The sequence below is a fragment of the Mya arenaria genome, chromosome 5, assembly GCF_026914265.1.
Source record: "Mya arenaria isolate MELC-2E11 chromosome 5, ASM2691426v1".
NCBI lineage: Eukaryota > Metazoa > Mollusca > Bivalvia > Myida > Myidae > Mya > Mya arenaria.
The window spans coordinates 77,312,689-77,339,232 of NC_069126.1; the positions used below are offsets into that span (position 1 = coordinate 77,312,689).

The 26,544-nt window shown below is 34.1% G+C and overlaps 3 protein-coding genes across 3 annotated transcripts; all 3 read left to right on the forward strand.

The window, feature by feature from the left end:
- The first annotated feature begins 3,058 nt into the window (after positions 1-3,058).
- LOC128233799 (17-beta-hydroxysteroid dehydrogenase 14-like) lies at positions 3,059-6,153 on the forward strand. Its single transcript, XM_052947653.1, has 7 exons — positions 3,059-3,158; positions 3,505-3,543; positions 3,722-3,804; positions 4,090-4,156; positions 4,758-4,849; positions 5,441-5,545; positions 5,776-6,153. Exons 1-7 carry the CDS (start codon positions 3,059-3,061, stop codon positions 5,995-5,997), a joined length of 708 nt encoding a protein of 235 aa, XP_052803613.1. The 3' UTR covers positions 5,998-6,153.
- Positions 6,154-17,303: 11,150 nt separating this feature from the next.
- On the forward strand, positions 17,304-18,768 carry LOC128235981 (uncharacterized). The gene is made up of 4 exons (XM_052950765.1): positions 17,304-17,388; positions 17,734-18,060; positions 18,273-18,427; positions 18,667-18,768. Exons 1-4 carry the CDS (start codon positions 17,355-17,357, stop codon positions 18,766-18,768), a joined length of 618 nt encoding a protein of 205 aa, XP_052806725.1. The 5' UTR covers positions 17,304-17,354.
- On the forward strand, positions 18,644-25,520 carry LOC128235982 (uncharacterized). Its single transcript, XM_052950766.1, has 12 exons — positions 18,644-18,948; positions 19,241-19,534; positions 19,649-19,957; positions 20,475-20,750; positions 21,924-22,214; positions 22,518-22,832; positions 23,004-23,150; positions 23,390-23,420; positions 23,604-23,677; positions 23,893-23,958; positions 24,155-24,170; positions 24,372-25,520. Exons 1-12 carry the CDS (start codon positions 18,798-18,800, stop codon positions 24,412-24,414), a joined length of 2,013 nt encoding a protein of 670 aa, XP_052806726.1. The 5' UTR covers positions 18,644-18,797; the 3' UTR covers positions 24,415-25,520.
- Positions 25,521-26,544: the final 1,024 nt, after the last annotated feature.

Below are 26,544 nucleotides of genomic sequence, written 5' to 3' on the forward strand. Positions count from 1 at the left end.
AATAGAAGGATTCATTCGAGACACACTTACTTATTACATTCAGGTGGAAAACAAAACACCGCAAAATCAACGTACCCAGTAGACCCGAAGTCAATACAGAATTCAAAGACAGTATATGGTATCAAATTCTAGATGATATTTGTTTTCAATTTCATACAAAAAATCTCTTCAGTTTACCTACCTGGTAGAGTATTGGCTTATAATTCAGACAAGTATGTTAGCAGATTCATTTTTCCTCAATTGCTATCAAAGAACCGTAAACAAAGTTGCAACCATAAATAAGCCAATTTCTAGATACCGTTTTAATTTGATAGTTTAATCTTGTACATGATCTTATCCAAGATGGCTCTAGTGTATTAAGATTTAATTGTACTACTTGCCACCCCTATAGCCAAGTGATTACTTATGTAATCAGCACTAGTTTAAACTCAGGAAAGCTGTAGCCCGCGTATTGTTGCTTCAAACAGAGCACGCTAAAAGTACGCAAAGGGGTACGGTATGGCACCCGGACAATATCTGGATTTAACTAAGAATTACAACCACTTCCATCGCATGTCCATTATTACATTTCAGCGCATTTTAAGTCGTGGTGACGTCGATGCGGGGTCGATAATGCAATGCGGTTTACAGGGACAAGCCCAGTAGATTACAAGTAATATACACACCCTGTTTAAAGGTAAAAGGCAGGGCTCAGACGAAACTTTAAGAGAGTTAAACGTTCAGACACCACAAACAATCTATTTACAAATCAAAATAGCTATATTAAATAATAATGCGATAAACGCCCTGAAACGGTCATTGAGTAACACTGACTGGAACACGAGTTCAGATTTCTTTTTTAAAACATTGACATCTAGTTATGGTTGTACTGCGGGTAAATCTTTCTATCAGGTGTGCAATATTCTTAGAGATAAACATAGTAACTCAGACGTTTAAAGAACTAGATTTTTTGTCTTTAACCATGTATTTGGTTAGTTGACGTTTGTATAAATATCTGTTTTTCAGAATGTCCTTTGACATCTAAATAAAGAAATGTATTGAAATTGTTGTTGTTTTCAACATTTGAATAAAAGCACTCGTTATAACTCGTTCTCGGTATATTTTGGAAGATGTTTGACTAAAATATATATTGAATAGGGCTTGTATTTTCCAAGTCATTTGTAGCTTCACACGCTCACGCTATTGATGTTGTTGTTCTGCAGGACTTCGCGGACCTCCTCAATCTAAAAATCGTTGTGCAAGGTTCTTGAATTATTTCATTTCAAATTCTAATGTGTAAATGTCGCTTTGCCTGCATACATCATTAAGAAATACACCCGCATATGTTTATATTTTAAAGGAGTTTTATTTGTTCGCCTCATTCTGGTCATTTTTTAACAGAAAAAAATGAAGGTCAGCAGCCATGTCAACCTGTACGAGTTGTTTCATATTTTCAACAAGGTATGTTCAATGATTTGTTAGGATTTCCCTGATTTAAACAGCGGCACGGCTACAAGAGGTTCTAAATTGTTGAATCAAAACTTTATTATGTTTGTAGCCTTGCGAACATGTTAATGTCGATAACGCCGAGGTCCTTGACCTGTCCTGAGATGGATAAGTTTAGAGTTATGCCTTGACTTAAAACGCTCTTTGTTAACAAGGCCTGATTGTTGTTTTATTCTATGTCTTTGGCGTTAAACCCATGCCATTAAACGGGTTTATATCCAAACTTTCGACTACTATACTTGTTTCTGTAGTTTTTCATATAAGTACTTATAACCACGACCTAGCTAGGTAGGGTTCAATAACGACGAAAAGTTTCAGTGAACTTTATTATGTAAGTCTATATAATTAATCCACAGCTATGAAAGTACATAAGTGTGAGCATATAACACAAGAGTACACATTGAAGTCGCTATATTATGGATACTACATAATAACTATTCTATTGGCCGCACTATTCAACAGTATATTCTTATTTAAATAATACAAAAGTCTTATACAAAACAGATAAAAACACATTTCACATCAAGTATAAACTCACCGGCTGAAGGCCACACTGCCTATAGACCCTCGCTGATAGACTCTGTCTATCACAATCAATGGAGTGATAAGACCAACTGAAATATTAAAATACAACTTGTGCAAAACATCTTAGATAAGTGAGTTCACTGATATTAATTATACCATTAACATCCAACATCACTATCTTGACTTTAAAGATGTCGCAACTATAAAATTCCAAACTTTCTTAAATATAACTTCTCAAATGAAATTATTACAATTAAACACCTTATCATACTGTACTAAAAATACTAGTAATACTAGATTCTAGAACTAACTGACTAACTTTTATTATTTATTCCTCTTATTCCAAATTCACAAATGTATTAATTATGGTGTTTTAACCTAGAAACCAAAGAACGGAATGATCCAGTGTTCCCACTGAGTGACTTTTGTAACGGATTGAAAGGACCAAGAAAGTTAACCCCGTCAATTTAGTCAAAGCTGTTTTGCTTGTTTTCTCCCTTACATCAAAAAGACGTAAATTAGACATCACATATAATTATCATATTACTCTTATTTTGTTACAGTAGTACTTCTAGATAATACAAACAATGGCCAGGGTGGAAGCGACTAAACAAATGGAAAGTTAACTATGCCTTGATGGCAATATCTGATACCACATTTCAAGAAACTATTTCGAAAAAATGACTTATAGTTTGTGCTGAAATATTTCAGTCACATGTACAAATTCCTGCTAAGATTTTTATCAGAATTCGTGATACCCTTTTTTTTACTTTTCTTGCTATACAATAAAAATCAGTTGAAGAAAAATGAAAAGTTATGAAATGTCAGATATATGCGACCGTAGTTAATATCACACTTTGTAATCACTGTCTATAAACCAATGTACATGTATTAACATTGATCACATTTTTATCAGTTTACTATGTCATGTATTTGGGTTGGAGCAAACAGCAGATCATATACTATGCTATACGATAACATTTTCGTTCTGTAAGTGGGTAACAGTGAGTGTGCGTTAATACAAACACAAACTAAATTGGGTTAAATCATGTCAGTGCGGGAGAAAAAAGGATTACGATTTGAGGACAAAGTTGCCATAGTAACCGGGGGATGCCAAGGCATTGGTAGAGGTTGCGTAGACGTGTTAGGTAAAAGACGTTTATTATTCCTTCTAATAATCATCCTTCTAGCAAAACATATATTTTGGTTCCATAATCAGGTAACTGAAATAAACACATTCTGTAGACAATATATGTTACTTTATTTCACGACTTGTATGGAAAAAGCGACAACAGCCGAGCGGAGTTTATTACCATAACATCATTGTATCTAATGGACAAACTACAAATAACAAAACATACTTTTATACTTAAATTTAAATAATTCAGACACGTGACATTTGAGTATTTTCTATGAAAAATGAATATCATAGAGGTTTATATGATCAAGAAATATAGTGTATTTCTAACTTTAAGGTTGTTTTTATGTCTATAGTCGAAGAAGGAGGCAAGGTTGCTGTTTTTGATATTAAAGGTATTTTGCAAAACATATATAAAATCAATGTTTTACATTCAATCATCATTTATTTTTCGATTTGTGACTTTATTAAAGCTTTGAAATGTTTTAGTATTTCATATTCGAATATGTGATTTCGGCCATTGTAACGGAAGAGTATTTACCTTGTACTAAAATAATGTCATGGCGTTTTCAGATTCAGTAGGAAAAGACTTAGCATCGGGATGTCACAACGTTATATATATCCACTGTGACGTGAGGAATGACGATGAAATGAAGGTTACAATACAACTTTCTCTCTGTTGGATATGCTTTGTCCAAATTCAAGATATCTTAAACTAAGTTAAACCTACACAGTAATTACTGTTCAAACTTTAGTTTTCACCTAATTTGAAATGTTTTAAAAAACGCCAGAGAGTTCATTCAATTCCGGTTGATATGGACACGTCATGAATCTTTATATACAAATGAACAAACTTCGAAGAATGCCATTTTTACTAGGAAACAAAGTTAAGTTTTGCTTGTCTGCAAACATATTTTCTGCTATGTAATCATTCATTTCAGAATGGAGTACAAAGCGTTATTCAGAATTTCGGGAAACTGGATTTGCTTGTCAACAATGCTGGATATGGTAGGCTGACCTTTTTTTGAAGTTGTAGAAAACTCGTTCTTCTGTTTGCCTTCTCACTGCTTAATTCGATCGCTATTTTTTTTTTGTCTCCAACATTCGAAAAATGGCTATAAAATCACAATTTTATCACCCATTCGATTTTTATTATATCTGATCAAAATGAGTATTTTAAAGTTTTATGGTATTGTTCTCCACCTGGTTTATACAATGCCTTTTCTATCAGATTTTTTTGCAGACAAAGTTCAAAACTTTGAATATGTTTTAAGCGATCAGAGGGCTGTCTTTGAATAAATACACCGTAAATTGTTAGATTTGACACTGTTTACTGGCTTGATTCATGAATAAGCCTGTTATGCATGCCTGTTGGTGCATTTTTATTTTATAATTATTGATAAATAACAAGTGTCAGATTTTAGAAACATGAACTAGTTGAAACCACAAGTAAACTATTGTCTAAGTGTTCCACAGCTGTAATGCAATTATTTATTGTTATAGCTATTTTGATGTTTGCGAGGTGATAGCACATGTGTGTCTTTTGTTCAATGTCGTTTTTGCCCCACTTTGGTGTCTCTAAACAGGTTTATATGTATATATATTTTAGCTCCACACGCTCACGTTATTGATGACGTCATTCCGAAGGATTTCCGGGACCTTCTCAACCTCAATCTCATTTCGTATTACACAATGTGCAAGGTGCTTGCTTCATTAAGACCGGTAGATGTAGCAGTATCAGTAGCAGTAGCTGTAGTAATAACAGAAGCAGTAGCAGTAACCGTAATATTACTCTCAATGGAGTTGTACGCGTTACGTTGAAATTCAAAACTTGGCATTATTCATTATTTTGGCTATTTTGGCTAAGTACAATAAAGGAGTTTCGGTACTCGATGGTGGAGAGGATACAAACCTCATCTTTTAGATCAAGCTGAAATGAGTGGGTATTAAATGCATCTACTTGTGTAATTGATCTGCATTTCACCATTGTCTTGGAACAACATCGTCTTCTTATCGACGAATGTGGTATCCGAAGTTGTCTGTCTAGTAGTAGCATGCAGTTAAGGATATGCGTTAGGAAGTTTCTCTTTTGTTTCTATAATAAAATACAACGTTATGTACGATTTTTTGATTAACATCAGGTAAACATCTACATATGACTTTTGATTGTTGTAACGCTGTGTGCATCTCGTCAATAAGGCCTTGAACCTTTTGCCTTTAAACAGAATTATTTCAAGGTTTGGCTACTGGGATTGACTTTGTAGTTTACAATGTAGTATCTTGTTGTTTCAGTTCAGTCTTCCTCATCTCCGTAAGAGCAAGGGTAACATTGTGAACATATCCAGCATTGGGTCATCTTCCGCTGCCCGCGGCATGAGCATGTACTGTGCAACAAAGGTAGATGATTTTGAATGGCAATACATGTAGACAAATTATGAAACTTTAAGGTCTTATCAGAATAGTGTTGACAGCCACAGTGTAAGATCTTCTGCAGATGCCCGCAACATGGAAATGTGATGTGCAACAAAAGTAAATTATTTTCAACGGCAACAGACACACAGAAGTACACGGAAAATTCTTGATCTTACTCGAAGAATATCATTATCTTAAATATATTTTACTTTCAGAACATATTGACCCGGTACTTCATAGTTTGGCCGAAGAAACACCCATGCCTGGTCATATGTTTGCTTGGCCTTAAAGGATCTGAGGATTTATTACAAACTGTGTTGGTTCTTTACCTACGACTTAGTCAGGGTCTGAATGTCTTTCAACAATCATGTATGCTTCAACCTGCTTACCAGAAGCTATTGGTTCATGGAATACTCAAACAAAGAATTTTCTTTTGATTTTTGGATCTTCCAAAATCAGTCCAGTCAAATCAGGCCATGCACGAGTTAGGGATCAATCAAATCAATGTGCATTGGAAATATTTCCCCAGACTTCTCGCATTCTTTTGACAAAGAGAGAGACTTGGATGAGGGTTGTTGTTGTTTAGATTGTGTTGCCTCTGTTGCTTTTGGTCGGATCGTAACAATATATAAACGTACCCTACGTTGTTTAATATTGGTCATTTGTTATTGTTAAATATGTACTCTTACTCCCAAATAAAATTTATCACAATTAATAATATTGTTTAAATATTCAAAAACAAGGGGAATAATTGTCTAAAACAATGGTTTTTATGAAGGCTACGGAGTTTGATATGAAAGAAATGGGCATTAAACACGTTATTTCTACCCGATGAGACTAAAGTAGACCGCTGTAAATATTTTAGCATTTACCAATCATTTAATATTTTTGCGCTTTTTGATATTTAATACACGGTTACAATCTTGTTATCAGTAATAAATAGTTTCCATATATGCATTATTTAGTATGTAGTTGAAGATTTATCAGTAAAAATTGATGTTTCTTATACATGTGTATTTATTGATTGTAAATATGAGGGTCGCTTTCCCTTAATACCATTCTATAACCTCCTATCCTATAGAAAACAACAAAATCAATACTTTTCAATGGTATTATTTTGGAAGTCTCAGTGAAGCGATTTGAGAAACCGAATACTACTTACAGCATGAACTTGCAACATGAGCAAAGTATGTCTTATTAACAACATACCTGACAAAAATGGAGCTTACAGACGTGGTCGACTGGCCGAGAAAAAACTGAGATAAAACCCTCCTTCTAGGGAAAACTCAGAAACCTCTGCCCGTTTGTCATCCAGATCTACAGGATATGTCTCGTACCACTAGATGTCGGGCCTCATCACACATAAGCTCATTTACAATTAGGTATAAAATGTATATCATTTATATGATTCATGTCACGTACACATAAGCTCCTTTACAATTAGGTATAAAATGCATATCATTTATATGATTCATGTCACGTACTATATCAAAATATACAATTGTCAATTACAACGCTATGCATACAAGTGAGAACAAAAAGATCATTCATGTTTCAGAATGGAGAATATGTCTAAATGAATCTTGGATAGAATATTGTTAACGTTAAAGCTGGTGCTAGATGGCGATGAGAGTTGTGTGCTATTGATTGATGTCAAAACACAGTTTAAATCAATCCGACACTGCTTTTATAGCTGGCAATAATCAATTAATTCGACAGTAATATTACAACTGTCGATGACAGTCTACAATTACTCAAACTCTGCTCATATAGCTTTTAATGAACATTTACAATTAATCAAACACTGATATTATAGCTGGAAAAGAAAAGTTTCAATCAATCCGATCCCGCTATTATAACTGGCAATGAACATTTTCAATAAATTCGACACTAATTTTACAGCTGTCAATGAACATCTACAATTACACAACCATTGCTCAAACAGCTGTCAATAAACAGTTTCCATCAATCCGACAATAAAATTACAGCTGCCAATAAAAAGTTGTCAGTTTTATCAATTTGACACAGCTAAGACTGATATAGATAAACAGTTTAAATCAATACAAACCTGAAATTATAGTTGTTCTTCCAAATCATCACATTTTAGTTTATTGTTTACCCATGGCAAATAAATGGTTGTATTAGGCCTGAAGCTAAGGGAAAACTCATCATAATTTTCTCATTTGTTTTTCACGTAGAGTCGATATCAGCACATACACATTCATTTGAAAGTATCAAGATATCATCATTCTATGTTATTTTAAAAGTCGATTTAGGGACATACATACCCAACCACGCCCACGTCGAACAAAATGCACACACACACACGCACACACACACACACACACACTTACTTTACTTATATTATGTATTTGTACGCCTGTTTTTATAAGCGTGTTTGCACAATCTTTTATAGTTAGAATACAATCAAATACTGTTTAATGTGAATAAATAAGCAATTATGCAACTATATATGTATTTGTTTTAAATTCTATGACGGAACTCTTTTAATTATACGCACTGGAATCGGACAATGTGACGTATTTGTGACAGTTATATACAATAATGATAAGACGAAGAAGTGTGGAATATATTGAGCCCTTTGGTTAGAACATTAGGGTACAATTTTTACTAACCCGCACAATCAAATGCCAAGCCTACGTGATTCATAGCAAGCTCCTGTTTTCAAAGAACAAGCACAGGATGTGAAAGTAGTAAACTTCCGTAAAGTTTAAGTAAGCAAAGCTACTGTACATATATAATTAAAGTTAATGATAATAACATATGTAAAATAGTTCTATTTAAGCAATGATTGTGCGTAGAAAATGGACGCCAGCGTTTACGTTTTATTATGTTGCGTTGATAAGACTTTTAATTTTATATAGAAACGTGTTACCTTTGATGATTTTCTTATATCTTCTTTCACTTTATATTCGTAACTGTATATTAACTAAACGAGATAACATTTTCCTTCCAAGCCAAACTTATTAAAATATTAATATAAAGATATGCATTCGAGGTTGCTACTATTATTTTCTTTGGGCTTAATAATCTCAGGCGATATCGTAGAATGGATGCTTAATGATGTTGGGATTGCCGATATCCAGATTTTTAGCAAACGAAATATTTATACAGTTTTTATTTTCTATATTTTTATCTTTTCTTATTGCAGTATTCGTTGGAGATGCATCCGTCTCATGTCCGGCATTGGCAATTATGAAGCTTACGTGTGTGGACAGAAACTTCGCCACGAATTGAATCCCGCGTCATCGAAAAATCTCAAACATTGTCTGGAAGTTGACATGAGACTTTGACGACACAAGAGTACACACAGTAAAAGGCATTTTAAGGACATTTTCTAAAAAATGTTTAGGATTTGCCATGCTTTCATGCTATATTTTTCTCTCTCGAACATACGCATTCCTACACACAGGGTACAGAAGGTAAAAGATTCAGCTCTCTATAAGCTTATCAAATAATGATCACACTGAGCCAATTTCTGACCACTGTGCGCATGAGTGTACGGCATAAGATCACAATATCAAGAACATGATTATATGATAAAAAAAATCCTAATAAGCTTTGTCTTACTTTCCCGTTCTTAAAATATATATGTACTTCTCGTAAATATTGATTCGAAAAAAACGATCTTACCAGACAACTGTTGATAAAGCATATGCATTATGTGACTAAAAATAACGATGCTAATAGTGGACGAGTGCTCGATAGACGAAATAGTAGGGAAAATGTTTTGATTGATGTCGTACGGTATGAAAGCTTTTTGAACAGGACGAAGGCTCGAATAATTGTAACCCAGACACGTTTGAACTTGAAGGGCCAACGAAAAGCTACCCCACATGACGATTATCTTAACATTTCTATATGGCTTTTAGATAAGAAAGAAGTAATATTGACACATATTTTACGCAATATTCAAATTGAAAGTTAAAACCTTAGTTTTAAATCGTCGTACGCAATGTGTGGAAGAATATTTGGATGCCAAACCAAACCCTGAAAAAAATCATGTAAAAGTTGAAAGGCTTCGTCGGTTAGAATCCATCCGTAAACGTGGCCCAGCGAGACACATTTTGTTGACATACTCATTTCATTTTCACTTTTTAGCAAACATGAGCATGGTGACCGTTATAACGTGACTGTTTCCATGACATTACGTAATCGCTAAATATCTTCAAAGTATACGCATGATATGACTTATAGCAGAGATCATTTGAATGCGAATGAGCGTATTCATGTCGCGAATTTACAGAACTAAACAAAGTTTACAAATCAAACAGAGTAAAGTGTGAGGATGGGTGCACATAAACTGGTTTGAAATTCAGTAAACTCGTGCTCTAGTGAACTCGTGCTTTTTAACCATGAATGGACATTCCATAATTTACTGTTTGTCAGTTTGTAAGTATTTTTGTGTCTTTTCGGGTCCTAAAACATTGTTTATACTGATATTGTACGTGTTTGTCTTGTTGGACTTTGTCTTGTAGTTTTTCACCATAGTATTGCGAATTTAATATAAAAAATACCTACAAATAAATAACAATAACAGCAAATAAAAACAGAAACTCTTTGAAGAATTATTACCTTTGACAAATAAAATCATTTCTACTCAGTAGGAATCAAACAACTTTATTGCTTATCATCCGATTTACTAATGCAGCCGACATAAATTAAACCCGAATGTTAGTGCAACTAATGATATAAATGAATCAAAGACCTTTTTCTACTTACTTTTTAAAAGAAATGAATTCGTACGACAATATATTTGATTCTAAATATGAATCAATGTTATAAATATGAAGTAATTACTTCAATACTACAACACATTGTCCTAATGACAGCTTAGCAAATAAGTATTAAAATATCTTAAAAAGTGATATTTTCTAGTGTGTTGAACCATTGAAAACTTATAAAATGTGCATAATAAAGCTATTGCAATTATGGTAAATAAAAAATGCTATTTTCAAGACTGCCAAATCAAACAAGGCTATTTTAAGTACTGCAAAGCCAAACAATGCTATTTTCAGGGTCTTGTCCAGCAATGATTTGTTCAAAACTGCCAAGCCAAGCAAAGCTATTCTTAGGGCTGCCAAGCCAAACAAAGCTATTATCAGGGCTCCCAAGCCAAACAAAGCTATTCTCAGGGCTGCCAGGCCAAAAAATGCTATTCTCAGCGCTGCCAAGTCAAACAAAGCTATTCTCAGGGCTGCCAAGCCAAACAAAACTATAATCAGGGCTGCAAAGCCAAACAGAACTATTGTCAGGGCAAGAATATAACTTAATATTCATTTTCGTAATCAAACGGATACAAATTGCTCAAAATAGATATTTATACAAACGTTTAGAACAATTAAATATTTGAGTACGTCGTTGGTAAAACGCCATTAACGAACTGAATAATGAATAAAGAATATATAAATTTCTTTTATACATTCACATTTTTAACTAACGTTCATGCAGACAAAATCCCAAACGGTGAAATATGACTTACAACTGCGTTTAAAGCCAGCGTTACTACACTTTATTGATCAACTATTACGTATTTGCGGAGATAGACAGACAATTGCGATATCAATACCAGACAATTGAAGACAATATATGCCAGAATTCGCTCAATATCTACCAAACACGGTCAATATCAACAAAACTCGCCTAAAATGAGTTTCCTCCGTTTTGATTGGCTACAAAATTCGCCTAATATAGGATTTGAGAAATGAGCCATTTGCATTGGCTGTCGAAACTCGCTTAATATGAAAAATATGCTCGAAATTATTTTTAAAGGTAGCAATTTTGTTTTCCGTTTTCCGACTGTTTTGAAATTTTTGCGCTTCGTATAATTTTATTTGGAATACTTGAATCTATTGAATGATTGCACCACTTTGTATAGTTCGATATAACAGTTGTATTTAACCCGTTGGTGGAATTTACGACTATTATCATTTTGTACGCCGACAAAATGGACGACGAAGGTGAAACATTTGACGTTTGGCAAACGATTTGCAAAATTCAGACGAAAAGACATTGTAATGTTCATGGAATCATGTAGTCCGGAGCCCGGAAAATAATCATTTCTGTTTTAGTGAATTTTATAGAGAATTTGATTTTCGCTTTATCGCTATGACTTATTTATGATGAATTCGTGTATTTAATACTAATGTTATGGTTTTAGTATTAAATGTCTAAATTTAGCTAGTAAATGATTAATTAATACGAATAAGTTGTATTCTTAATAGTTTTCTACTTTTTCGTAAGTTTGATAAACTTGACACCCCTACTCTGTAACATTAGTTATATATAATGGTTTCACCCATAGGATTTGTTAAAATGAACCATTCCATTCTGGTCACGTGATGTTAGGATATATAAGAAGCGAAAGGCATAGAAATAGGTAGTTCGTGTCTCGACGCCGATGTGAGAACATCAAGTTAAAAATATATAGGGAAGCTTTGAAGTATCTTTTTGTACTGTTTAGGGCGGGTTCTGAACTATTGGAGGCTAGGAGAATTTAAGTGAAGCATTGCGCTTCAGCTTCTAGTTTCCAGGTTCGGACATCCGTGGGGTTTCTTTTTGGCCTCTTAGTAAGCCTGGATCATTGCGATACAGACGGAACAGGGTCAATGGTTTGATTCCCCGTAAAGGCTATACATTTAGGACTGTGGGTTTCGCTGATATATTGTGATTAGTTTATAAGCGTTTTGTATGCTGGTCCTGTTTGAAGTTATAGCATAGTTGTTGTATTGTTTCTGTTTGTTCGTTCTTGCTTTTGGGATAATTGAACGTTGATTCTTGAACCATACCAATTATTTCTAATCATTCGGTTTTGTAAGCAATCATTGTCAATCACGTGTATATAATATTAATTTCATACTTAATTTTTGGGACAATGCAGTCCGAGAATAGGTTTATAGTTTAATTTAAGGTAGCGTGTCCGAGCTAGTTAGGGAAGAAACGTTACAACATGTTTCCTTACAATGTACAGTGCTTTCGGGCTCAGGCAAATACAGCTAACGTCGGACAAATAACTAGGCCAATATGAAATCACCTAATTAATAACACTATAATCATAACTTGAAATGTTCTGCATTTTTAACAGCATTGCTTCAAATCCTTCTAGTTCAATTCAGAAATGATTTAATTTCATTTTTAATACTTATCTTTATAAGTTGACCGTATGGCTACAAATACGGTTGATGTTGACTGGTGGTATTATACCAGAAAACCACAACATGCGGGGGAACACCATCGGGACCGCGGGACTTGAATAGGCAGTGACGTCAAAGAAGAACAACTGCCACGAGGTGATACAGTTTGACCAGCTAATGTGTTCACAGCAACATTTGGGAACCGCGGAATCCGTGTAGCCCCGACCTCGTGGTTTCGCATCTTTCTCCGACGTGTTTCTCACAAAATATAATTTAAAAAAGTGTCACAAAATAATTTGTTAATAGTTTAACAACGGAACACTTACTTTCTAAGTAAAACTAGATACACTTGATATAAAATGGCGAACATAAATTCCTATAATTCTTAATCAAATAACAGTAATCTTATTGAATGGATTTAGAGAAAAGGTACCTCACATGCTACATGACGATTATCTAAACATTACCAAATGGCTAGTAGATAAGAGATTGAAGAGATATTGACACATACGAACGTATTATTCAAATTGATAGTTAACCCAAGTTTTTTCTTTATCATTTAAACTTATCCTTTTTGTTCTTTCTACTTTTTAGAATTGCACCTGTGACAATACGTACGCCGTTGGTGGAAGATTATGTGGATGCCCAGCCAAACCCTGGAGATGTCATGCAAATGTTGAAAAGCAGCATGGTTAGTTAGATCCCCTCGTTAGACGTTGTAACTTAAAGAATTGTTTTGTTGACATACTCGTTTCATGTACATTTTTTGCTAACATGAACATGGTACATGGTAACTCTGGCTACTTGAATGTGTCCATTGCTGCAGAACGCTATTTATATATCAAACCTCACTGAAATAGTCATCTCGCGAAATCACAGAACTTAACAAGGCTTATGAAACAAGATGTTGAGACTAGTGTAAGGTTGTGTGCACATAAACTGGTTTACACCCATGTGAACTCAACTCCTAGTAAATTCGTGCTTCACTGACCGTCCAAGGCTTTAATTCCTTTACTGTTAAAATTATTCTGAAGCATATGTGGTCGTTTCTATGTTTTTTCATCCAGTGATTTTCCGAGCCCTTTCATTGTGCATCTAAACAATTTTATACGCATATTGTTTTGACTGCTGGACTTTTCTCTGTAGTTTCAATTGTATTATTGTAAAACCTATATATTGTAATTAAATAGTCCATTGTCTCAAATTCAAACACCAGGCATTAGTGAGTATGGGAAATTGTAATTATATAGCCTATAGTCTCAAATTCAAATCCCAGGCATTAGTGAGTATTGGACTTGTGCATGGGACGCATTTGTAGTTAGAGTTACTCCCTTTCGCAAACAGTGAACAGTTTCTGTCAAACTCGTACTGCTTTTTTCAAACTTTGATGGTCGAACGGTTTAAGAAAGTATCGATATGAATGTTCTAATTCTCGGACAATTTAATAGAGTGTACTGGAACAAGCCTTACAGCCTTAGCCTTAACGACGATGACCACCTTTTAAGACACAAGGATCAAGACCACACATACATTATACCAGAGTCGTTCAACGTTATAATGCACAAAAACACAAATTACATCAATTAAATAAAACATGTCGTTATCATTTACACTGATCTCGCACCTTTATTTCTTTGCAGCTAATTGACCGTCTAGGCGAGCCACGAGAGATCGGACTGGCATTTCTCTACCTTGCTGTAGACGCTACTTTCACCACAGGCTTTGAGCTCAATTGTACATATCCAACAGGAGAAAAACAATAAATCCTAATTAGTAAAGAGAACAAAAACCAGGATACTGCCATGAACTTCTATAAGATAGATTAAACAATAAAGGGATATGAGACAAATTGCAACATCAACAAAATAACGGTTGTGTGTCATGGAACTATTTGAGCCAACAATAGTGTAATGATATCCATGCATTTATGTGTCAAAAAAAGTCAATTTCGTCTTACGGTAGAATCGAATATGTGTATATTACTCTTGGAATAGCATATCGTCAACGTTAAAGCTGGTGCTAGGTTGCGATGACAGTGTTGCACTATTTATTGATGTCAAAAACAGTTTCAATCGATCCGACACTGCTATTATAGGTGTCAATGAACAGTTTCAGTCAATCCGACATTTCTATTATAACTGTCAATGAACAGTTACAGTCAATCCGACACTGCTATTATAACTGTCAATGAACAGTTTCAGTCAATCCGACACTGCTATTATAACTGTCAATGAACAGTTTCAGTCAATCGGACACTGCTATTATAACTGTCAATGAACAGTTTCAGTCAATCTGACACTGTTATTATAACTGTCAATGAAAAGTTACAGTCAATACGACACTGCTATTATAACTGTCAATGAACAGTTTCAGTCAATCGGACACTGCTATTATAACTGTCAATGAACAGTTTCAGTCAATCCCACATTGTTAACATAACTGTCAATGAACATTTTCAGTCACTTCGCCACTGCTAATAAACTGCAAATGTTAACTTTCAGTTTTAGTCAATTCTACTTTGCTATTATTGCTGTCAATGAACAGTTTCAATCAATCCGACTTTGCTATTATAGCTGTCAATTAACAGTTTCAGTCAAAACCACTTTGCTATACAAGATGTCAATGAACATTTTCAGTCAAAACCACTTTGCTATTCTAGATGTCAATGAACAGTAGCTATACTAGATGTCAATGAACAGTTTCAGTCAAACCACTTTGCTATACTAGATGTCAATGAACAGTTTCAGTCAAACCACTTTTCTATACTACATGCCAATGAACAGTTTCAGTCAAAACCACTTTGCTATACTAGATGTCAATGAACAGTTTCAGTCAAACCACTTTGCTATACTAGATGTCAATGAACAGTTTCAGTCTATCCGACTCTGCTACTATAGCTGTCAATGAACAGTTTCAGTCATTCCGATATTGCTACAATAGCTGTAAATGGCCAGTTTCAGTCAACCTGACTTTGCTATACTAGATGTCAATGAACAGTTTCAGTCTATCTGACTTTGCAATACTAGATGTCAATGAACAGTTTCAGTCTATCCGACTTTGCTATACTTGATGTCAATAAACAGTTTCAGTCTATTCGACTTTGCTATACTGGATGTCAATTAACAGTTTCAGTCTATCTGACTCTGCTACTATAGCTGTAAATGGTCAGTTTCAGTCAATCCGATACTGTTATAATACCTTTCGATAAAAAGAAGCAAGCAATCCGAGACAGCTCTAATAGTTTTGCATCAAAATAATACGATTTCCAGTTTATACCAATTTTCGTGTCCATATGACGAAAGATCCTCAAATTTATATCCGGAAACAGATTTTCTATTTAGTGTAACGGTCCGCTGTAGGCGGCGGATGTGCGTTCATAGTATAACATTCCGTTATATACGGAAGTACGTTCAGAACGTATGTTTACTTAGTTGGTAATATGCAAATTAGCAAAGCCCGGGCTCTGTGTGGATCGAAAATGTAGTGTATGTAAAGACCAGCGGACCCCTTCAGGGTCGAGCAAGCTTTTATCTGAAGGGATCTGTTGCTGTTTGTGACGTCGCACGTTACATTAGTAATGGTTAGTGTTTGAAAATTAGACTCTATATGCTATCGGTAATCGAATCGGACCAAGCATTTCCATTTACTGATTGTGCTGTTTTGTTTGTAATTGTGCTGTTTGTAGAGTTTTGTGCTGTTCTATGTTTCTTGTTTGTGAATTTGTGTTCTATGTCTTTGGCGTTTGCCCATTGCCACTAAACCGGGTTTATGTTTAAACTTTTTGCTACTGAGCATGTTTCTGTAGCTTTTTGCATATATATTACTATCGGACAATAATCGAAAATTTCTAATATGAGTAAGGTTACACAATGCCAAATTATCCGCGCACACACACTTTTAAATACTTAAGTGTTAATGGAACTCTAAGGAATGCCTTTTCAAAGTTTTATTTTTTTACAATTGCTTACATATATTTACATATTATATTAAGGTAAGTGAACACGTTTGTCCAAAACTTAATAACGGTCGATGTTCTAGAAAGTTAGTACAACTATTCGTCAATGAACGTACTTAAATGTTGCGGATAGTTTTTTTTTTATAATAATACTATTATTCGTATTATTTTCAGCTCCCGTAACCGGTCACGTTCGTTTTAGCGCTAACGTTTATTTTATTTATTTCTACGGCTTGATTTTATACTTCTGTAAGCACAATTTCCTTTCCTGTAAATTAACAAAACAATCATATACGTTTAAATGTGAATAAATAAGCAATTGTATATGTATTTGTTTTAAGTTTTATGACAAAACTCTTTTAATTATGACGTACAAGAATGGGTAAATTTGACGTATTTCTGAAAATTTAATAAAATTATGAATAAAAGAAAAGTGGGTCTTTGGTGAGTTATAAGTTAACAATATCTATTAAAATCCATATAAACAAACGCCAAGCCTTCGTGATTCATAGCAAGCAACTGTTGTTGTTTTTTAAGAACAATGACAGAATGTGAAAGTACTTAACTTCCGTGAAGGCTAAGTTTAAATAAATTAGTAAGCATTTGTACTGTACATATATTGGTGAAGATAATGATAAAAACATATGTAAAATAGTTATATTCAAGTAATTAATGTGCGTACAAAATGGACGCCAAATTTTACGCTCTTTGTTGCCTTGGTAAGCACTTTAGATTTATATATTTAAATGTTACCTTTGATGATTTTCTTAAATCTCATCTCGTATTTCTATCCCTTCATATTCTTAACTGTATATTTATATGTAGTGCATGAGATAATATTTCCCATCTAAGCCCAATATATTTTAAGATAATCATAGATATGTGTTTGACTTTGCTTCTTTAATTTTCTTTGGTTTAAATAGTCCCAATCGATATCGTGAAATGGATGCTTAATGACTCTCTTATTGAAGACTGTCCAGCCGATATCAAATTTTTAGCAAACAAAATATTTATACTATGTTGTTTGTTTATTAATATTATTTTTTTAACTTTTCTAATTGTAGTGTTCGTTGGAGATGCATCCGGCTCGTGTGGGTCATTGACACTTATGAAGCCTACTTTTGTGGACAGAAACATCACCTTGAAATTTGTCCCTCGTCATCAATGGATCTTAAACATTGTCTGGAAGTATACTAATGAGTGGGACGTAACAAGTGAACACACAGTAAAAGGCATCGAGGAACATTTTCTACAAAATCTTGGCAATGGGCCAAACTATCAAACTATGATGTTCTTTGCGGATAAATCTCGCAATAATTCAAAATTGCATGTTAAATGTAGCGATAAAAACGGCAAATCTTCAACAAACACTGTGAAGCTATACTTACATGGTATGTCTAGATATGTATATTACTTTTAGTATATAAGTATGCTTATTGGTAATTTTAAACGTGTAAATATATAATTGCATCGTATTTAAAGTACAATGATGTTAATAGGCGTAGGTCAAGGATTCCTCATAAGCCTTCTGTCTTTATTTATGAAACTCTGCATCTAAAGTGAAGAAATAGTAAAGGATACCTTGAAATATCTGTAATTTCAGAAATCAGGCCCGAGTGTGGCAATCTGGTGCTACTTTCCCCGGAACTAAAATATGGAACAAATGTTGAAATAGCTTATTACCCTTCTGACTTTATATTGGCCAAAGAGAACCCTTCGAACAATGAACGTACATGGTTGAAATGGCCTGCACAGCCCGTGCGACATGGCCTTTATGAAGAGAAGAAAATATCTGACTATTTGTACACTTTAACCATCTACAATTTTATGGAGAATAAAGCTGGACCTTACGGTTTGAAATGTGGACATAGATTTTTATCTCAAACAAACTGGTTGGACATACAAGTGACAGGTAAGTCTCGATTATTTTTGTTCTTTAAGACTGAGCGATCACATTGTGCGTACTTACTTAACAAGCACTTTATTCATGTTTTAAGATAAGCAGCTTATTGGACCCATACGGGATGGTTGTGTTTACGGCAATGCAGACACTACCATTTATTGCAACACAAGTCGTACGAGAGGAAAACCTCGTGTGACGTTTTCCATTGGAAGCAAAGTAGTTACAATGTTAAAGAACGAAACGAATTCAGGGGTATATACAGTTGTACTAGACTCAAACACTTGGAGGAACCATGACGGCGATGTTATAACATGCAACGTCTCTGACGATGATTACGTACACGACCTGAATAGTTCAGCTAAATTGTGTTACATGGGTAATTGCACTTTTTTCCTCCAAGAATATAACTGCGTATTAAAACATATGTGCTTAAAGCATTACTACATATAAGTTATTTCTAAATAACGTCATTTCTAACGTTAACTGTCTAGTTCACATGTGATACTTTTTCACATATATGGTGTTTGGGTCAATACGCTCTAAGCACTAAAATTCAGTGTTAGTTCGCGTGCAAATTGTCTATAGAAAATGTATTTAGTAGTCTGCGACCATTAGTCGTCTCTGTACGTTGTGGTATGAATGGATCAACTGTTGTTGTCTATCATTAGAGAAAGGCTCGAACCCTATTTTGGTCATGCCAGAATACATCTACGATGAAAATACGACAGTTAGTTGCGATGTGTCAAATGTACGACCGCCAGCGGTGATTGAAATATTGGTAGACAACCAAGCCATTGATGCTATTCAAAAAGATTTATTGAACGAAACGTCAAAAACTTACACCAGTAAAGCTTCTATATTGAAGATAGACAAGAATTGGAATGGGAAGGAAATGTGTTGTCGTCGAAAAGCTACAATTTACGAAAATATGGAACTCACCTGTAAAACATTAAACATAAAGTGTAAGTTTATGTAAGCTGTATAATTCCAATAATAACGTTCATCGTGCATTTGGACCTTTACATATTTTCCTATCCATAACTATTTATTCAGTTGCTCTACATTTCTGTTGTTAGATTCGCCGACTGAACTGATTATGACCTTTACCTTAGCTTCATCTAACGTTACTAAACAGTCAATTGACGTTACTTGTTTTACGATGGAATCCAATCCTCCTTGCGGTGTGAATTTGTCGACCAATACCACACAGTTGGTGAAAGAGTCCTCAATGTTTTGGACAGAAAATACGGCTAGTGGATTCAAGAGCTATATTAAAGCTACTTTTTCGGCCGAAATGATGATTGGCAGAGGAATAATCAATTGTTTTACAACTTGTGACAAAAACTTGTCAAATTTGAAATCTAACTTTACAATAAATCTTCCAAGTAAGTTACGCAACTTTACAACTTAGATTATTTTGAAAGGTTTGAATACCTTAACGTTTGTTCTTACCTATATTGTAGCACAAAAACATAATGTTGCTAATAAGATATTCTCATATGTTTTTGTCGATATATTTGTAATGATCTTCATCCATTCCGTCATGGCAATTTTTTATTATTTCCATCCATAATGTAGAGAATGGTGCAACGTATTTTGATTGTACAAATGGCGAAACAGATTTTCAGAAAGGTAATTCTGGGAATGATACAAGTAGAAGTGGTATATGCACCGAGACGAATAACCCGTAAAATATAACTGATTCGACCGACGACGGAATAACTAAATGCGAATGAGCAAATGTTACGTAATTCCATTCACAAACATTAAAATATATTGGAACCATTGCGCCTCATAATCATTAATCCTAATGTTGAAACTTCTTCCACTTAAATCATCCCTTCAGTTGACATTGATAGCATTTTAGATTGCAGTTACAATAAACATTCATTCAATGTTTAGATGGCCAAGGTATGGTGAAGGAACTGAATGTTTTGGAAGGAAGTAACGTATCGTTCAAATGCAAATATAACCATGGCAACCCTCCGCATGAATCATCAGTGGTATGGACAAGAGCCTCGAACAACCTACGTTGGGAGAACTGTTCTCTTGAAATCACGTCTGTTCAGAGGTCTGATGAAGACTTTTATACATGTACATTCACAAGTAAAATGGTAGTATCTGAAGAGATTCATTTGAATGGAAGCATTTGCGGAACGCTGCGTTTACATGTGTGCTGTAAGTGTATAACTTAGGAAAGAGCAATTCTTTGCATAAATTTCTGCAAACCAATGATTGAAGATTGCTGACAATAATCAGATCGTAGATTTCCATATTTCCGTTCGAAAATTAATGTTTTATGGCTTAAACCGTTTCTAACGGTTCAAGGAAAATGTATTAAATATCATTTTTGAACTTTAATATAAAAATCTGCAATCTATTTTTTTGTTAGCAGTCTTATATAACTGGTTTTCATGGAGTTTCGCAAAAAAATATGCTCGTTCCAAGACAATAAATAAAGAAGTTGTCAAAACGTTCAATCTGTGAGAGTGCAGCTTTAAAGCTAATAATGTAAAGCAGCATAGTTGATGTGAATACTTTGTTTTCATACATACTACGTGTTCTTTCATTCTTTATCATCGAAATAACAGCAGATGGCATTTCTATTTTTCAAAAGTTTTTTAAGCTGAATTTCCGAACATTTGCTTCCATACATACCATAAGACGAAAATAAAGATCCGAACATAAATTCATCCTTATAGCATCTATTCAAAATATTTTCTTCTTCTTTTATCTTTGTCTGACTTTGTAATACGAATTTGCCGGGAAACTCACACACTAATTGACCGATAAATTAAAATACCGCACCATACGTCAAACGTGATGTCCCCGACGATGCGTGGTCTTCACCCCCATCTTGTAAACGACCTGTCTATGAATGTTTATTATATGTTTGCACTGGAAAACGCGAAAAAAAACAAAATTATAAGGAAACTATTGGAAAACTATTTCTTCACGAGCCAGCATAGTGACGACAGTTTACACCATCAGCAATCAAAACTTGGCGTGAGGTGTGTCCCATGGGTAGTAAAGGGTTATTTAAAGAGGGGTAATTTGTACATTGAATTATAAAAAAAAACGTAAATCTCCAAAAACAAGCAAAAAGAGACAGAAAAGTTGTTGATTTCAGTGTTTTATCATATTTTGTTTCACCGAGATCATAAAAAAAAACATTTTTTAATATGTATTCTATAAATATAATAATAATAAAATACGATCTTATACTAAAATCAACAGATATCCTCTATGTTTTCGTCCGAAATGTGATCACTTCAGATTTATGATAAGTATCATATTATAGAATAATAACAGAAAAGTAATAATCGTTAATAAACATTAATGCATTTTCAGACAAATCAACGGTTAAAGACTTTGCTGTTATAGGCTCGGAGTACACAAATAGTGTTACCAAAGCCGAAAACGACACAGCAGTACTAGTGTGTGTGGTTGATAGTAACTCTAATGCTGAAATAACCATCGCTAAAGCCGACGAAATACTGGAAGTGGAAAATAATGGAAGCAATCTGACGCACACTACAACTAGTTTGTCATGCTTAGATACCGGTCTCTACTCGTGTACGAGTGCAAACAGATACAACCGCGATCACCCGTCAAAAGACATACTTGAATTGCTTGTTACCTGTAAGATTACATTGTTGTATAGTGTGTAAAATTTATTTCTGAATGCTCTAAAAAACTCAGTATATATGACTTAATGATTCTTCAAAATATACGACTTCTAAGCAAATACAGGGCGTTTACAGTGTTGCTCCTTCAGTTACTGCCTTAATCAATTCCAGACTGCATTCGTCATACTTTGGATGTCATTTGTGCTTGCGCTGATCTATCTATCAAAATATATATATATATTGAAAAAAAAACATCACCAATAGCATGTATTCCAATCATGAACACCAAGCAATCCGGTCTTCTTCCATTCTTTAGGTTCGGTCAGACGCCCGTACGATGGGAATGTGAAGCTCATTTTTTATAGTCCATTAAATGAAAATGTGACGTTATCGTTCACTGCTTATGCATACCCTATACCTTTACCATGGCAATTTGTTTGGGAAAAATGCGTTGGAAACGAGAATTGCACGGAAGTTACTGCAAATTTGTCCAAATATGTCATTTCGACCATCGGACTGTCGACTTCACTTATTATTACTCAAGTAAATGAAAAGGACTATGGACCATACCAGTTAACAATTTGGAATGGTATTGGTAGAGAATTAACGGAACGATTTCAATTAAAGAAAGGTAGTAAGCCGTTTCACAGCGTTTTTTTTTTTTACATGAATACATGGTTATTAAGATGATGCGTTCATCGCTTTTATTACTGACGGCATCCAAGGATAGTTGCGACCGTAAAGCTAAGGTCTAATTTGATGTGCTTGTAATTAATGTATTTGTATATTTTTGACATTTCAGAAATAAGACATTCCACTTTAACTATTGGTGCTTCTGTCGGAGGAAGTATCATTGCTATGGTTATTGGATCTGTTCTTCTTGTATATTGCATTCGGCGAAAGGTTTCTCTCAGCAACGTGTGTGGCACCTGTGGTTTTCGTAATAAAAGTAAGTATAAATCTGCATCTTGTTATGTTGATTACATTGAGCTCATTTTTAGTATTCATGAATTGTGCTATATCAACTTTACTCCTTTAACTCCGACTAATACATATTTAAAAGGCGTCTACCTTCAGTTCGTTCACCAGTGGTTGGTGGTAGTACTCGTTAGTATATCATCAGTAAAAAAGAAGCCCGTATAATGTTTGTAAAACCATTTACTGCAATATAGCTTGTTTATATTTCAGATTCCAATTCGAGAGCAAAAGAGGTGGACATGTGAGTTTGTTTCTTCTGTTGTTATAATGTTGGTACGTGTTAGAATATTTTTGGACTAGAAACTACATTTGAAGTAAGTTACATAAGTTATTTGCAGCACTCTGCCATTACAGATTGTACCATTTGGTAGTCCTCTGTATGTTTAATAGATGTTTTGCATATAAGTCGTTTATTACTTCACAGGTACTTGACTTGCGTGCATCATTCAAGGCCAGTTACGGACGTAAGCCACTATCAGAGCATAAAGGATATATTGGGTAAATATTTTAATATTTATATTTACCATCATTTTAATATATTGGGTAAATATTGATATATTTCATTATGATAGTTGACCTAGGAAGAGGGACGAACCAACATAGAAACGATGAAATATATATCAAAATGTATCTTATGTATATCTTGGCGAATGTTTTCTAAAGCTTTTCTTCCGTAATGTGTTTATGTACTAATATTTATGAAATATTCACAGAAGTGGAAACTCGTACGGATGACGAAAATGTCGGCGCACCGCAACCATTACCCTACCAATCGCTACGTACGTGAATTAGTTATATTTACAATGCAACATAATAATTATATACTATTTTAACTATTATCTAAAAATTCGTTATAAAACCATTCTTCATGTGCATACTAGTATCTCTTTTCATATAACTTTCGTTTGTTAGAAACTTAAAAGGATCACACTTCATACTTTATGATAATTAATGTAATTGACCTCTTATTTCCAGAGCAAGTAAATGTCGGGTACGTACTTCCTTATACATTAGATATCATCTACATGCATTTTGTTTTCAATTCACCAATTTTATTATCCACAAATATGCTATGGTCAGGTCGATTGGCAATATAGTGATGGTGCTTGAAAACTCTTATGTTCAGCTACCAGGCGTGCCTGTAGTTTTCATTTTCTTATGGTGATCAAATAAATTTGAATCAATCTTTCAGGGAAACAATTGAATACGATGACTTACGGGAGAATCCATTTTAATAGAACAAACAGATGGATGAATGCATTTAAAAGCAGGAAAAATTATCGAATGGAACAATGAAATACCACTTTCATTTCCCTGACAAATCTCAATAAGGATCGGAAATACATAACAAATACGTAATTTCACAAGAAAATGCATTCATAATAGTATTAATCATTCCCTTAATCAGTTAGATTAAGACTTTCACAGAATATACGAAAACAATAATGATTTATTGATAAAGGAACGTATAAACTGGTAATATGGTCATGGTCGTCATGCCTTGTAACAAGACTGCTCAAGTTATTATAACAAGCCACTCATATAATCCAGAACACTATTAAAGTAAAGATAATATTAGAAGTAATAGTTACATGACCTAAAGTAAATTCTTAATGATTAAGAATGGGCGGAGTGAGCGCTGCGAAAAATCCAACGTAGGTATTGTGTATAAGATGTGTGACAGTAGGCGGATCTTTAAATACCCGCGAAAGTGAAATTCTTTATGATTTAAGTCTATTACTGAATGAGTGTCCATCTGCATTTTCATTTGCTGAAAATGAAGGTTTTATTTTTTATATTTAAGCTATTGTTGCTATGGGGCCTGTCAGGCTATATACGCGGTAAACCGTATGACCGATAAGTTGGAAAATACAAATGTGTACAGTTTAGGTTATGATGTCCATTAAGACTACTCTTAGTTATTCATTAGTGTATGAGTTCCATACATAAAGTGTGTAGTCTTGTTTTGCTCATTTCCGTTCATAACATGTATGACAGACAGACAGATCATTTATTTACCAGAAGATCATAGACCCATGTGGCCGAATATCATACAAAAATGACGACAAGTACAAAACATGTGTAAATAGTCATACATATGTATGACCTTTCGTGCACTACAGACAACATTTAACATACCAAAACATACAATAACCACAATTTTAACAATACAATTACTGGTATATATGTGATCATATTTTATATGCATATACATATACATAAACACCCACACATACATATACACATATAACACACACACATACTTATGTTGGATATAATGCAACATTTCTAAGTTCGAAAGCCTTGTATATAAACATACTCAGATTTTTTAAAATAGTTTCATTTTCTGTATTGATCAACGCAATTAATTTGTACATACTAGGATGTTGTCTATAATACCTAGGTATAAATAGCATTCGTAGTTCATTAAATAATGTGCACTCTAGTAGAAAATGGTATTCATCTTCTAATAAGGAACAAACAGTGCATTTACGTTCATTTAGGGGCGTTGATTGCGGTCTATTCCATCGTCCCGTTTCAATGCTTAATCTATGTGAGGATAGCCGCAATTTGGACACCGACATTCTAAATTTAGTAATATTTAAAATGTTGAGATATGGTTGAAATCTAAATTCTGACACATTTTTGTAAAACCTAGCCCTACTGGACATGTCTAATCTACTTTGCCAATCTTGAATAAAAGTATCTTTTAACCTTTGTTTAACAAGACACAAAAATATCTTAACAATTCCAATTTCTTGATAAAACCAGGCATCATATAAGCCTAAACTACAAAGTAGGTCTTTTGTGAGTGAACACCAATTTGGTTTGTTTGGATGCTGTTCCATATCTGCTTTCAGCATGTTATAAACCTTTTTATAATATTTACTTTCATTACTATGTAATAGTTTCACCCAGTATTTAATTATACTCATGTATCTTATTGTCTTAAAGCTAAGCCTCCCTAACTCTCCATATATGAAGTCATTTTGTGTCGTCTTTTTTACACCGAGAAGACGTTTACAGAATTGTAAATGAACTCGTTCAACTTGATTGCCTTGAGCAAATCCCCAAACTTCCCCAGCATAATTTAAAATAGGCGCAACAAGTTTGTCAAATAAATCAAGTCTATGTTTAACTGATATGCTAGTAAATTTATAAAGATATTTGTTCATTTGAAATATCGCTTTAAGTGCTTGACCCGCTAATGTTGTTTGCGCATCAGAAAACGATCCTCCATTGCTAAACACAATGCCAAGGTACGGAAACTTGTTTGTAATTTCTATTTCAACATTGTTGTAATAAAACTTCATATCCCCCCTTAATCGTCCACCCTTATGAAATATCATAATTTTAGTTTTATT

Bases quoted from the DNA above. Each gene is read 5' to 3' on its own strand.
- LOC128233799 (XM_052947653.1), top strand. From the start codon at position 3,059: ATGTCAGTGCGGGAGAAAAAAGGATTACGATTTGAGGACAAAGTTGCC. The intron at 4,850-5,440 runs GTGCTTGCTTCA...TTGTTGTTTCAG, and splicing joins CGTATTACACAATGTGCAAG to TTCAGTCTTCCTCATCTCCG. The intron at 5,546-5,775 runs GTAGATGATTTT...TTTTACTTTCAG, and splicing joins GCATGTACTGTGCAACAAAG to AACATATTGACCCGGTACTT.
- LOC128235981 (XM_052950765.1), top strand. From the start codon at position 17,355: ATGGACGCCAAATTTTACGCTCTTTGTTGCCTTG. The intron at 17,389-17,733 runs GTAAGCACTTTA...TTCTAATTGTAG, and splicing joins TTACGCTCTTTGTTGCCTTG to TGTTCGTTGGAGATGCATCC. The intron at 18,061-18,272 runs GTATGTCTAGAT...CTGTAATTTCAG, and splicing joins TGTGAAGCTATACTTACATG to AAATCAGGCCCGAGTGTGGC.
- LOC128235982 (XM_052950766.1), top strand. From the start codon at position 18,798: ATGTTAAAGAACGAAACGAATTCAGGGGTATATACAGTTGTACTAGAC. The intron at 22,833-23,003 runs GTAGTAAGCCGT...TTGACATTTCAG, and splicing joins ACGATTTCAATTAAAGAAAG to AAATAAGACATTCCACTTTA. The intron at 23,678-23,892 runs GTAAATATTTTA...AAATATTCACAG, and splicing joins GAGCATAAAGGATATATTGG to AAGTGGAAACTCGTACGGAT.